Here is a 15,476-nt window from a genome sequence, read left to right on the forward strand (position 1 = left end):
CCTGAAGGAGTGACGGGCACACTTTGCCACCTTGCTTTAGAATGTAAGTCTTGGCCGTCTGATTGTCCATTTCAAGACGAATCACTCGGCCACGGACAAACTCTAGAAAGCTCTCGAACACCCGGCGGACTGCTCTCAACTCTAACACATTGATGTGCAGGCTGACTTCCTGCTCCGACCATAGGCCTGAGGCTGAGTGGTCGCCAGGGTCAACTTTGACAATAAAGTCTGGAACTAGGGAAACAATCCCCTGCTCCGTATTGAACCTTGCCCCCAAGAACACCAGATCCTGCGTTGGAACGAGTTCTGATTTCTTGAGGTTAATAATCCAGCCCAGTTTCACCAGAATATCCATCACAAGCAGTGTGGATTCTCTGCTTAACTGTTGGCCTAGCGCCCTGAGAAACCAGTCGTCCAGGTACGGGTAACAACACCTGCCCTGAGACCTGGCTAACTGAGCTGGGATTAACATAAGTTTGGTGAACACCCTTGGCGCCGTGGAGATGCCGAAGGGGAGCACACGAAACTGGTAGCACATCCCGTCGAAGGAAAACCGAAGGTACTTCTTGATCTCGGGGTGCATCAGAACACAATCAGAAACCTCCTCAACTGATACCGCTTGCCAACATCCGGTAAGTCGAACCGAGAACGTGCACCAGTCAGCAGAGGATTCACTACCTCACTCACCAGTGACGGCAGAATGCGTAACCGTACCTCGGCGACCCGGGTAGGCGCAAAAGCCTCCCCCGTGAGCCTAAATTCCTCGGGGTCGGGCGCCTGTACCGGTATATCCATCTGGGGCAGCACTTCAGCGATACGTTCGCAGGGACGACCCGGAGGAGTACAGAACCCCAACTTCCGACTCCTCTCTCCCCTCATCCTCCTCCATGTCGACATCTACACACACCTCGGCTACCATACTCTCATAATCAAGAGAGGTCGCCGAGGGCGCCACTGATGCCGAACACGTAGTGCTCAGAAGGTCAAGTTGGGCCAGAAGGCTCGGGTCGCCCTGCCCCCTGGTGGAATCCACACCGGGGCGACAAGCACCCGAGAACCTGCCCCTACATGCTTCCCGGGCAACCCAGACTGCACACAGGGCACCGAGGTGTCCCTGACCTGGCGAAGACAGGTCAAGACCTGATTCGCCGGCACCTTGCGCCTGTGATTAACCTGAGCCTGAAGCTAGGTCGCCACAAGGTGCCCTAGGCAAGCTATCTCCAGATAGATACAGGAGTAGAGACAGGGGTAGAGATAGGGGTAGTAGAGGTCTCCTTGACGACCTTAGCTTTTTTAGGAGCTGACTCTGTAGAGGAGGTGGCTCCAGAAGACCCCTTCTTTTTGTACGAACGCTTGGACGGGGGATCCTTGCCCCAGATATCACCCCCCGCCCTGATTAAGTTGCTGTAGAACAGCGCATCCACCCTTCGAGACTTAATAGTTTTGGGGGAAAAACAGTCGCACGCTGGACAACTCTTCTCTTCATGATTACCCTCCGTAAGACAACGTAAACACACCTCATGAGTGTCTTTAACGGGGATAGACGAGAGGCATAAAGCACAGGTTTTAAACTGCAAAAAGTGAAAAACGTGCAACAACCTGCCCTTATAACATATACATAAAACACACACATGGGCGATAACAACTAATGCTAATGTAACTAACACATACATGTGAAAGATAAAGCAAGCATTAAGCTGAACACCAGCAAATAATAATAGGCTGGGCCCGCCGCAACATACCAGAACATACGACTAATATCGTATATATGAAAAACAAGCAATGGAAAAACCGCCCTAACGTATGCCAAAATACAATTGACACACTATAACTAGACTAAACATTGACGAAATCCTAAGAGGATACAATGAAAAAGTGAGCACAGCGAAGGCACCCATCCGCCATCTTGACAAGCACATGGCAAGCCGACCGGGACAGGGTACAATGTTACAACAAAAGATGAATGAAAAATTTCAGAAACAATCTCTAAATCGCCCATGCTGGGAAAAAAGAGAACCATACATACAGTAGCTGTTTCGGAACCACTCATCTTTAAGCAGGGAATTTTCAAAAATCAACTCTCTTGTCGATCTGGACACCACGTCTAGTCGGTCAAATGACAGCATCGAAAGTGAGGTACGAGGTTATAGGCTAGAGTTACCTGCTCTTGGCTGTAGGGGTCCGTGGGGCCCTGTTGGGGTGGTCTCACAAGACAAAAACGTATTTTTGTTTTGTAATTATATTTATTCAAATATTGTTACAACTGTCGTAGGGATTTTAAATGGACATTTAAATGCTTATATGTACCCCAAGGAGGAATATATGAAAAAGAATGTGAAAAAATGATGTCATGCACACTAGTGGTGGTCTGATTAATTGAAATAATCGAAGATTGGTTGCAGTGACTAAACGACCAAGCAATCGATAATGTTTTCTCACAATCGAACACAATTTTTGGTCACTTGTTTGCATTAACAATATTTTTCGCAAGGTAGGTTTTGTCTGTTACAATTCATAGGCACTACAAGCTCGTTCCAAGTCATGATTGAATTTATCTTAAACACTCCAGAAAATTTATCTCCCTAACATACTAGTCATCCTTTAAAGATGTGAAATTTGCAAATGCATTTTGTGAAATTTGCACAAAACATCCCGAAAGAACTACATGTTTTTTCTTTAATTTTTGTGCATTAACAAACATAACCAGGAAAATTTGATAAATGATGTTAACTGATTATTTTCGATGATTGATCGGTTGTAATGAACCAATTATGAGATTGTAACCAATGCCTAACACTAATGCACACTTCAACAAACATCAGGAAGTTTAGGATAACTGTTTACACCATGAACGTGATCCATGTTATTATCATGCTCTGTACTGTGTTGTAAGCACAACATGCCGGAGCTAGCAATGGTACCTCCTATAGTCTTCAGATCAGGCTTTTTCTGCATGACACCCTCAACTTTGAAAACAATCACCGCAGTCTTCTTCCCAAACCCTGTCCACACGACATTTGAGTGGTCAGATCTGAAACCACAACAACAAATATCCATTAGGAATCCATTAGACACTCATGATATGTATGCTATTAAGTGTGATCTTGCCATGGAGTTATATACTCAGAACTTATCTCCACTTGACTAATACAAACGGTAATGTAATGACTACACAAAATGATTGAGACCACTTCAATGGTAAACAGATACGAGAGCCTGTAGCATTACACGGGGAGATTTGGGGGACATACCCTTTGCTCTTATCTTCCTCCTCTTCATCTGTTTCATAGTCCGAGTCATGTTCACTTCTCTCCTCACCATCACTCTGTTCAGACGGGGTCAGTGACCCTGTGTCCGAGTCTGTTGCCTTGGCAGCCATCATGCACAACGTGTGTGTGTCGCCCTAGTTGCTAGTGCACACATGCACCATGGAAGGGCACAACCTCATCTAAACCGTTTCCACCAGGAGAACAAGGAGTCCTGGATAAAGATGACTAGGTTTAAATAGGTCGGGGATTAGTCAACAGACACACTGTTTAATGCATAAGCCAAGACATCATGGTGACACCACTAACTTTGTAACAGACAACATCTTTAAGGAAACCCTATTTATGGCATGATTGAATTAAAACTACAAACCGCAGTGTTCATCAGTCTAAGTAAACTTAGGCTCAGTATTATTCGTTACACTGCTATACTGAGCCTAACAAAAAACCTAATAGAAGGTCGCGTCAGCTAACCTTTTCGACTGACCAATCAGAACACAGCTTACCAAATCGCGAAAGTTAACATTCGCACATACCGTTTGAACCTTTACCTCAGAAACTCGACCGATTCTGAATGCTATTTTTCCGCACGATTGCTTCCGAGTGATAAACGCAATGAGTAAACAGTTGCTGAAAATAGCGTTTTTGTCAACATTCAAGGATGGCATCTTGCGAAAATATACGGAAAGCAAATAGTAACCATGTCATTAGAAACCCATAAGCGTATATACTGCAGGTCAAATATCTGTGTTTTATGCGGATTTTTGTTTGTTGATAGATCAGTGTCAGCGACCAGGGAAGAGAAAATCCAAAAACCGTCTTGTAAGTCCCGCCGAACCCTAACAAGTAGTCATTGTCTGATTGGTGAAATCTGTTCGGACGCCTCACGTTTGATTGGACGGTCATAGGTTGCTCAAAGGTTAGCTGACATGACCTTCTACTAGGTTTTGTTAGACTCAGTATAGCAGTGTAACGAATAATACTGCGCCTAAGTTCACTTAGACTGCAGTGTTCATATACTCCATTCAATCTGTAAATATACCTAAACATAATACATTCATCACAGTCCTTGAAACTAATTGTACCGTCAAACACTGTTGTGTTGGAGGGACCTACATAAATACTGAGTTATCTGAGGATCGACACAACTGAACAACAACTTGGGAAATATTTACCAATTTACATGATGAAAGAAGAACACGGAAACATGAATTTGCAATTTACTTTGAGAAGCTTGCTCAGTTGTAGTCACTGCTTCCTACTGTTAGTGTAGGAACATCTAAAGACTAATCCGTCTTATACCTTGAGATTATGTACATAATAATATTTATATATGCAGGATTCAAAATTTCCATAGTCTCAGACAGGATAAATCCAGGAAGTACCTGTGAAATGTTGATGTGGGCTACCACCTTTACAATTACTACATATTACGTAGATGCAGCTCGGAAGCAGGTCATTTTTTAGGACAAGTGAGTGAGTGAGTTTAGTTTTACGACACTTTTAGCAATATTCCATCAATATCATGGCAGGGATATGGGCTTCACATATTCTACCCATTTTGGGAATCTGTGTGACGAGTGAACGCTTTAACCACTATGCTACCCCACCACCCCCTTTCAGGACAAGTGAAAATATAAATAATATACAAACATAACACATGATTGTAGTTGGCAGCCTTGGCATGGCTGGCAGACATGAACTTGACAAACATGAACATGACCATTCCCACCAAATGCACAGTATGGTTCATAAAGAAACCCTGTCCTTCTATTATTATTTCAATTTCTAACAATTAAATTCAATATGGCAAATCACAACATTTTTGTTAAGCATTTGAAAATGACATGTTATCTCCAATATGGAAAATATTTTCATTTAACACCATTTAAAGGAGAAAAGTCTTAAAACTTTTTAATATTTACCATTGAAAGATCACAAATACACCAATAGTTTCATAGGACGTCCAAATCTTCTTGTTACTCAGAAAGTAAAAACTATGGATGTATAATGAAATCATATATACCTAGCGAAAACCTAAACAAAATCATAATGTCAACATTCTACATCTTGTACAGGTTCTTTGAAACATATCCATCTGTTGTTATTTCTGACAAAGAGTTGCTCTTGTCATACCACATTGTACGATTGCTTCATGCAACATGGTCCAGTCGGGAAAAAGATGTAAAATAAGGTCTGTGCATACTGAGAGCAGGTGAGGTTGGTCCCTCTGTATATGGTCTCTGGTCTGACAGAGCTAACTTATTACAAAAAAATGTGTATTTCCCTTTCCCTTTTTTACGAAAAACATAACGTTACGTTATATATCAGATAAGCCTAAGTCAAATCAATGCTTAACTCTGATGAATCCTACAAAGTGAGGATTCTCAAAATGTGTCATTATACGAGTTGACCTACTTATAGCCTGATAGTTTACAGTAACCATAGACACACAATTCAATATGGCGGTTGCTGTACCGGAAGCTTATATTAATATATAAAACCACAACAAACTATGATATAACAAGCATGAAAAGTCCAAATATTATTTTTAAATGGTTTATAAGATGCATATGCATAAGTGGTTACATGTAAGCCTTCAAATTCTAAGTATTTCTTCGGGTGACCAACAGCGTTATCAGGCGGGAAGACCACCAGTTTGTTTTTGTCTGAACAAGTAAACACTAAACTCAATCACTAAAACAACATTGATTTTCAACATACCTTCCATTAATATCAGCAAACAGGACTCAGAGGGTACATCAAGTTCGAGTTTTTATCTTGAAACCAGTCAAAACAACATAATACTCACGACGGGTGAAGTCAACATTGAGCTTGACAGAACACGCGCACTGCCAACTTCCGGATATGATGGGAAAACATGGCGGCGCCCGTGATTCAGAAGTTTAGACCAAGAATCGTCTCACAAACTGGTTTAAAATGCACTGCATCCATAATCTTTTTTCACGGTTCTGGTGAGCCCTATTATGTAACTATAGAATGTGTTAGTCCCACCAGAGACCATATATCGGTATATGGTCTCTGGTCCCCACGATAAGGGTTAGGGGTGTAACTGTAGAATCCTTCCCTTTGAGTTTGGGTTAGGGACGAACATATTCATGGGTTTCTAGTTTGGGTTTGTTTAGGGGCGAATATATTCTGCAGGCGCTCCGATTAGGTATTAATTAGGTATCAAAATTGTTTGAATTGTCCATATTTTCTAATTAACTTAAGAGAGCTAATGGCCGTTACCAAACCTCCTAAAGCAACCCCTCAAAGGAGTGATCTACAAGATTGATAACTGTGGCTGAAGGGGGTCGTTGTCGGCACAGGTACTACGACAAACTACAGAAACGTATCCGGTACCCTAAACGACGGATGCGTCCATATTCCGCAACCCAATACTGAAACCGTATGTAGTTATTCCCTTTCAGCTGATTGCGAGTGGTGTACGTTGTGCACCGCGAAATATTCGTTACTGTGTATGCTCTTATATAACGCAATGAAATGCATCTAATACAACAGTATGACAGTTCTGATTAAGAAAACTCCACAATGCAGAATGGAATCGTCCAAGGTACGTTTCTGTATTCTGATTTTGGTTAGGGTACATTTCTGTATACAGAAACGTACCTGTGGTACACATTTGTAGTACCCATGCTGACAACGACCCCTTCAGCATAACTGTGACTGTGGTGACTCCTATAGGTGAAACCTACCCTCCCATAGATATCAGCATCAAAGAAGCGTAAAACCTCAACGGCCCCAAATTCGACAAAGTTGAAATGCTATCCACCGAGAATCAGGATTTCACGAAAATAAACGATTTGGAAGCTATCGATATCCGCCAACACAAACCTTTGATTAACATAACACTGGCCTTGGAAGAACTTATCAAACTATAGACTTTATCAATTAGAACACCCGCGAAGGTCCGGGTTAGAATATTGATCTTCAGTAACCCATGCTTGTCGTAGGAGGTGACTTAACGGGATCGGGTGGTCAAGCTTGCAGACTTGGTTGACACATGTCATCGGTTCCCAGTTGCGCATTATGATGCTCATGCTGTTGATCACTGGATTGTCTGGTCCAGACTCGATTATTTACAGACCGCCGCCATATAGTTGGAATATTGCAGAGTGCGGCGTAAAACTCAACTCATTCACTATCAATTAGAAACCTATCAGCCTGTTTTCACTACTAATCCCTCCAACTTATTGGCTCATCACCTGAGGTATTTGTTGTTCTTACTCCCCAACTGGCCACATCCAATTATGTACCACTTGCTTTTCAATTACATGCTGCTGTTAATGTTAATCTGATGTTTGTCACAACACTCTACATATATGGCATCAGGCTAACTGTTCCTCGGATATTCTATATATTCTTCCCAATACTTTGTTGTAATCACTTTTTAGCTTGAAAACAGTGTGCTGTAAGAATGTACACCGAAACACCGCTCTGTTCAATAAACAAAAAGTTGTTATCCATAAAGTTGTATGCTTTATTATTGACTCTCCAACTTCTGGAATGCTCATCAAACAAAACTCATGGTCATGTTGATGCTAACTGTCTTCTATGCTTATACTCATAGCTAATTAGTTTGTGGATCCTTTGACAACAGAGATGCAGTTTACTGCGCTTACAATTGGCTGGTACTCAGGTTTTCGTTCATAGATTTGTGTCTCCCTAATCCTGCGTTGCGTTAGGGTTAGGGTAGATTGCACCATATCCTATCTTCAGCTCTTTTGCAATATGGCTGGAATATGACCTAGACGTGACTATCTCTATTCTGTTATAATCCAGTATGTTACTAGTCTTATACTTGATTATCTCCAGTCTGAGATAAGATTTACAATATGCCATGAATATTGTTCACTGGGGTATATAAAACACCCTGCAACAACATTTGCTCACTAGATAGATAGACATCTTCACTGTCACTTTCACTGGGACTGAAACTGTAACAAGTTTATGATTATATCAACTATTGTTTCCATGTAATCTTGTTTATATTTATGTTTCTTGGCCCTTTTCTGTTTTGGTCCTTAGTAATGTATCAGGGGTTACTACATTCACTATTGTGGTGGTACTGAACCCACATTAAGGCCTGATAATTTTATGAATAAATTCAATATGAATGAATGAAGTATTTCTGGCCATGTTGGAGGTGGTCAGTTTCCACCCTGTCACTATTCAAACCAATTGGAAGTTGTTAAATGTAACTCTAATCTGAAGTGGTACACATGGCAGATTTGACATATGACCATAAAAAAGTGAATTTCTGACACATAATTTGCTTTGAACCTATAATTAGTTGTAACTACTGAACTGATCATTTGTTATACTTGGTATCAGTAATACCATCAACAGTATTTATCAGTATAGTACAATTGTACGGAAAACAGTTGAAATATATCAGAATATTGATAATGATAGAGCAATACACCCATATTGTATGTTATTGTCGTCATCATCCTGACGGATACCTCTCCTCTGCAGGTGACACAGGGAGAGGTATTGAAGAATGGCTGGGGTCTCTGTGTGGAGGACAGTTCAACTTCCCCCACATCAGAACAGTGTTTCCATCAGCGCCAATGAGGTAATCATGGTGACGAAATCAGTGTTTACTACCGATCTACCAGACCATTTCTAGTATCTTCTCAATATTACTATTTCCTTTACTTTGTTAATACTGCATCTGAGTAACCATTTGAATAAACACAGGCAACTATAAGACAACAAGTACGTAAACTTTAGCACAGACTCCGAGCGGCATCGGGGCGGTGGGGTAGCCAAGTGATGACAGCATTCGCTCGTCACGCCAAAGACCCGGGTTCGATTCCCCACATGGGTACAATATGTGAAGCCCAATTCTGGTGTACCCCATCGTGATATTGCTGGAATATTGCTAAAAGTGGCGTAAAACTCACTCACTAACTCCAAGCAGCATATTAAAGGCTGAAGGTGCTGTTTACTGAGTGCATTGGGAAGTATTGTTTTCTCCTCAAGACTCCTGTGTATGTATATCTAACGTTGTGTTCAAGACGCTGCAGCTACATGGGAGGATCACCTATGCACATGTGGTTTGACCGGCTGGCAGTGTCTCCCGATGTTGGCGAACACGATTCAGTGCATGAAATATGTCATGAGATATCTCACCTTATTGATGCAGAGGTTCAGGCAGGAATTCCCAAACACAGAATTCTGCTGGGTAAGACATATTTATAATTGTATCATGGACCACAACAAGCTTATTTATTTTGTTTGCAGTGGTTGCTTACTTTAGGAGTCAAGTTATCCCTCTTTGATTGTGGTGGTTGCATATTGAAAGTGTTAAATTATCTGCCCTTGTTTGGAGTGGTTGTCTACTGAAAGTGTTAAATTATCTGCCCTTGTTTGGAGTGGTTCTGAAACTGTTAAATTATCTGCCCTTGTTTGGAGTGGTTGTCTGCCCTTGTTTGGAGTGGTTGTCTACTGATGTGTTAAATTATCTGCCCTTGTTTGGAGTGGTCTACTGAAAGTGTTAAATTATCTGCCCTTGTTTGGAGTGGTTGTCTACTGAAAGTGTTAAATTATCTGCCCTTGTTTGTGGTTGTCTACTAAATTATCTGCCCTTGTTTGTGGTTGTCTACTGAAGTGTTAAATTATCTGCCCTTGTGTGGGCCGGTTGTCTACTGCAGTGTTAAATTATCTGCCCTTGTTTGGAGTGGTTGTCTACTGAAAGTGTTAAATTATCTGCCCTTGTTTGGAGTGATTGTCTGTCCTTGTTTGGAGTGGTTGTCTACTGATGTGTTAAATTATCTGCCCTTGTTTGGATCGGTTGTCTACTGAAAGTGTTGATTGTCTGGAGTGGTTGTCTACTGAAAGTGTTAAATTATCTGCCCTTGTTTGGAGCGGTTGTCTACTGAAAGTGTTAAATTATCTGCCCTTGTTTGGAGTGGTTGTCTACTGAAAGTGTTAAATTATCTGCCCTTGTTTGGAGTGGTTGTCTGCCCTTGTTTGGAGTGGTTGTCTACTGAAGTGTTAAATTATCTGCCCTTGTTTGGAGTGGTTGTCTACTGAAAGTGTTTAATTATATGCCCTTGTTTGGAGTGGTTGTCTACTGAAAGTGTTAAATTATCTGCCCTTGTTTGGAGTGGTTGTGTACTGAAAGTGTTAAGTTATCTGCCCTTGTTTGGAGTGGTTTTCTACTGAAAGTGTTAAATTATCTGCCCTTGTTTGGAGTGGTTGTCTACTGAAAGAGTCATTTTGTCTGCCCTAATTTGCAGTGGTTGTGTACTGAAAGTGTTAAATTATCTACCCTTGTACATGCAATCCAGGGACATTATAAGTGTGATATAAACACTATGATACACACACAACCATGTAATACCACTCCTTGTGTGCTGATACAACACTTGTCCCCCACTGATCATGCAAGGCTGTTACAGTAGTTACCACACAAACAGTGGTCATGTGTTCCAATGCTGGTTTCTATGCACCATTCCCATGATAATGGGTTTCACAAAAGAGGTAAAACACTTGTCATTGTCATATACATTTCCTTGTTTGGAGTATAATCAAACATCTAGTACAGAAAGTAAAACACTTGTCATTGTCATATACATTTCCTTGTCTTGAAGTATAATCAAACATCTAGTACAGAAAGTAAAACACTTGTCATTGTCATATACATTTCCTTGTCTTGAAGTATAATCAAACATCTAGTACAGAAAGTAAAACACTTGTCACGTTGTCATATACATTTCCTTGTTTGAAGTAAAATCAAACATCTAGTACAGAAGTAAAACACTTGTCATATACATTTCCTTGTTTGAAGTATCAAACAATCAAACATCTATTTCCTTGTTTGAAGTAAAATCAAACATCTAGTACAGAAGTAAAGTAAAAACACTTGTCATCTAGTACAGAAGTAAAACACATATACATTTCCTTGTTTGAAGTAAAATCAAACATCTAGAACAGAAGTAAAACACTTGTCGTTGTCATATACATTTCCTTGTTTGAAGTAAAATCAAACATCTAGTACAGAAGTAAAACACTTGTCGTTGTCATATACATTTCCTTGTTTGAAGTAAAATCAAACATCTAGTACAGAAGTAAAACACTTGTCTGAAATGTTTCCAGGTGGATTTTCCAATGGAGGCTGCTTGTCTCTTCACCTCGGTTACCGGTTCCACAGAGATGTGGCTGGGATCTTCAACCTCTCCAGCTTCCTGCAGACAGAGTCATCTGTGTACAAGGTGGGCTTCCGAATTAGTAAAACTATTTAAGATTTATTATTTGTTCATCACGGCAAACTGTAAACAACAACTGTGTGAAGTATTACATACAATGCAGCAGTTCTGAATCACTCTCAGGACAAGTTCCATGACCAGAACTGCCAGATGTTGAAGCTGAAATCGTCAATACAACAAATCTGAGACTTGACTAGAACAAACTTTATCTTACAGTTACAAAGCTATGAAACATCTTTACTGAGTCACAAGTTGAGAAACATTAAGCTCCTCTTCTATCAACTACTGACATAGTGTCAATGAGTATTTCGCTTTACAATGGCCAGTTCGATAGATATATTTCTGTCTCTCTTATCTCTTACTTGGCAGCACAGTACTTGTCTCACTCATGATCTATAAACTAGCAAGCAATCAAAATGTCTCATGAATGAGAGTTTGACAGAGAATGAGAGAGGTATACTTCACACGTGGCTGCCTGTCACGAGTTAGCTAGGATGTAAGCTACATAGAAGAAGCTAATGAACACTCAGGGGCCATATCCATGATGGCAGATAGATTGTAAAGCACAATCTGTGGGTCTTTGAATTCTGTCATATAGTTGTTGAATTGGAATAATGATCTTAATGATTTATCTTATAGCTGAAATAGACGTGTTTGTCATTGAACATGGTGAAATGTTGGGCATAAAATGAACATGTAAATGTTTCCAGGTGTGGACAGGAGATATTCTAAACAATGGAAGATGTGTCAGGTATTCAGTGAATCATGTCAGGTATTCAAGGAGTCATGTCAGGTATTCAAGGAGTCATGTCAGGTATTCAAGGAGTCATGACAGGTATTCAGGGAGTCATGACAGGTATTCAGGTCAGGTATTCAGGTATTCAGTATTCAGAATCATGTCAGGTATTCAGGAGTCATGTCAGGTATTCAGTCATGTCAGGTATTCAGTGAATCATGTCAGGTATTCAGGTCAGTATTCAGGAGTCATGTCAGGTATTCAGGAGTCATGTCAGGTATTCAGGGAATCATGTCAGGTATTCAGGTAGTCATGTCATGTCAGAGTCGCGTCAGGTAAGGAGTCATGTCAGGTATTCAGGGAGTCATGTCAGATATTCAGGAATCATGTCAGGTATTCAGGTAGTCATGTCAGGTATTCAGGAGTCATGTCAGGTATTCAGGGAGTCATTTCAGGTATTCAGGGAGTCATGTCAGGTATTCAGGGAGTCATGTCATGTCAGGTATTCAGGTAGTCATGTCAGGTATTCAGGGAGTCATGTCAGGTATTCAGGTATCCATGTCAGCTATTCAAGAGTCATGTCTGGTATTCAGGTAGTCATGTCAGGTATTCAGGTAGTCATGTCAGGTATTCAGGGTGTCATGTCAGGTATTCAGGTAGTCATGTCAGGTATTCAGGTAGTCATGTCAGGTATTCAGGTATCCATGTCAGGTATTTAGGAGTGAATTCAGATGGTCTGTTTCTCTTCTGCAGGCCTTGCAGCAAGATGCATCACATTTACCTCCCCTGTTTCAATGCCATGGAAAGGAAGACCCCTTAGTGGACTACAAGTGGGGGGAGAGCACATGGAACCGCCTGAAGGAGCTTGGGGTGAAGGGGGAGTTCCACGGGATTGAGGGACTCGACCATCAGATGAGCATTAGAGAGATCCAGATGCTGAGCAAGTGGATTACAGACAGGGTTCCTGAAGATGGTGGCACTACTGCAGCTCAACTATAGACATGGCAGGACCTGTCGGTGGACGCAGTATGTTTACAAGAAGAATCCAGTATAGACGCTGTTCATTTACACAGTCAGGGATGGACACGGATGGATGTTGAATATTAGCCTCACTGTCCATGAAGTGATAAATGCAATGAGGGGCAAACATTTTGGAAATAATTTCTGGAAGGAAATGTTAGCCATGTCCACACTTTAATTACACATTTGTTGTGTCTCTTACTCACAATAGCTGTAAAAGAATTTCTCATGAGTTTTACCAACTTGTTGCTAGATGTAATGGTGGTTTGTGAGGACATTTAGATATTTATAAGGACCAGGAAACCATTCACTGAAACAAGCAGATTTGTAACTTTGTCTGTACTGCCAGGCCTTTATCTGGGTATCAGCTTGCTGTGAATTTCAGAAGATAGGAATTGATTTAAATGTTACGAAGTGTTAAAATTAAAATTTCAGTATACCAATCCTATTTCACAACGAGCATATAAGCAGCTGTTTATTCTTACAAGGCATATTGTTGCACTCAATGAAGTATCATGTGTTTCGAGAATAAGAACAGTTGAAGTTTAACCAGAACATTATTCTTTGTGCCAGTGGTTGTTATGTTGTTAAGATGTATGTTGTTACGATGTATGTCGTTACAATCTATGTCGTTACTATGTATGTTGTTACGATGTATGTCATTACGATGTATGTCGTTACGATGTATGTCATTACGATGTATGTCGTTACGATGTATGTCGTTACGATGTATGTCGTTACGACGTATGTTGTTACGATGTATGTCGTTACGATGTATGTCGTTACAATCTATGTCGTTACTATGTATGTCGTTACGATGTACGTTGTTACGATGTACGTCGTTACGATGAATGTATGTTGTTATGATGTACGTTGTGACGATGTATGTCGTTACAATGTGTTACGATGGATGTATGTTGTTACGATGTACGTTGTGACGATGTATGTTGTTACGATGTACGGTATGTGATCAAGGGTAAAGGAGTGGACTAATGTTTTACTTATGTTAACAGTGCAATGAATAGCTGGAGAGTGCTATATATTGAGGCCCGTACCACTCTGCATACTCAGCACTCCAACAAATAATCAGTCTGCTGTAGAAGATGGCATTTACAATTTCAAGCCCGAAACTAGTTACATATATAGTCACATTTCAGAGCAAGAAAATATGCTTTTATTCTTTTCATACTTTACCTAGATATTGTCTTTTTCTCCTGAATAATGCTTCAAATATGCAGAGCAAATTGTTGATGTACCGGTGACATGGAACATTCTAAGCTGACCAATCAGAGCTGTGCTTTAAACTACCCGTTACTCAGTGGAACAAGTAAATACATACACTTTCATTGATGAGACACACAGAGAACTTAACTCCTCTCGAAGTGAAGTGTCAATTATGGCTGACATCTGTGGATTTACTGTCGTCTTAGAAGAGTAAGAAGAATAATTACTGGTTGTTATACATGTTTAGTAATGTTTGGGATATGGTGATGATTCATGCGGAAGTATTTGCTATTTTATGTGCCAAAACATCTGTAAGAGCCATATGATGTGGTCAGCAGGATGTGAATTAATCCAACAAGTCTGTATACTGGATCACTGCTGACTGCATGGAGTCCTTGAGGCATCTTGACCACATAAAGATGGTTCTCGTCTTACTTTATCCAGACTGTTTGACAGGTGAATGCTATATCATGGTGTGATGGTGCATGGTGTGATGGTGCATGGTGTGATGGTGTTACGTTATTCAGTATAGCATACATTGATGACTGACTAAGGTGGATGTGAACTGGGATATGGGAAATATGGTGATCTGTTGTTTTTTGTACACAAGTATTGTTACATTATATTTTACAACCTGAAAATAAATTTTATATATAACCATCTTATTCTTTGTTTGTTGATTTCATATGTTTGTCTCACTTGTGATGTTGGGTTAGAATACAAAGTGTCTCTTGAGTTTGATTCCTGGTGGGTCTGCGCCATACATGTGGCTGTGGGTGTCACCACCATGGTCAACTTCTGCATCACTCCAATCATTAGCTTACCCGGAAATGCTGACTGTCACTCACCTCATTTATCATGTTAGACACTGGGATTAAATACTCTGTTGCCCCAGGTTATTTGTCAGCTTGTTGTATTGATACAGACACGCCTGTACCTGAAGTTTGGTTGGCTGGTTGGTTGTTTATCGCCGCGCTCAGCAATATTACA

At 40.6% G+C, this 15,476-nt stretch overlaps 2 protein-coding genes across 2 annotated transcripts in view; one reads left to right on the top strand and one right to left on the bottom strand.

Moving 5' to 3' along the window:
* LOC124279362 (tubulin polyglutamylase TTLL5-like) overlaps positions 1 to 6,096 on the bottom strand; it is a 50,055-nt gene extending 43,959 nt beyond the window's left edge. Inside the window, 3 exon segments of the mRNA XM_046715176.1 lie at positions 2,922 to 3,031; positions 3,252 to 3,480; positions 5,991 to 6,096. Of these exon segments, the coding sequence (XP_046571132.1) occupies positions 2,922 to 3,031; positions 3,252 to 3,382 (241 nt within the window). The 5' untranslated portion in view covers positions 3,383 to 3,480; positions 5,991 to 6,096.
* Positions 5,987 to 15,151, top strand: LOC124279363 (lysophospholipase-like protein 1). The gene is made up of 5 exons (XM_046715177.1): positions 5,987 to 6,241; positions 8,769 to 8,868; positions 9,314 to 9,480; positions 11,397 to 11,512; positions 12,996 to 15,151. Exons 1-5 carry the CDS (start codon positions 6,148 to 6,150, stop codon positions 13,239 to 13,241), a joined length of 723 nt encoding a protein of 240 aa, XP_046571133.1. The 5' UTR covers positions 5,987 to 6,147; the 3' UTR covers positions 13,242 to 15,151.
* The last annotated feature ends 325 nt before the right edge of the window (positions 15,152 to 15,476 follow it).

The sequence above is a fragment of the Haliotis rubra genome, unplaced genomic scaffold (assembly GCF_003918875.1).
Source record: "Haliotis rubra isolate DU_JTF1 unplaced genomic scaffold, ASM391887v1 Scf25, whole genome shotgun sequence".
In the NCBI taxonomy this organism is placed as follows: Eukaryota; Metazoa; Mollusca; class Gastropoda; order Lepetellida; family Haliotidae; genus Haliotis; species Haliotis rubra.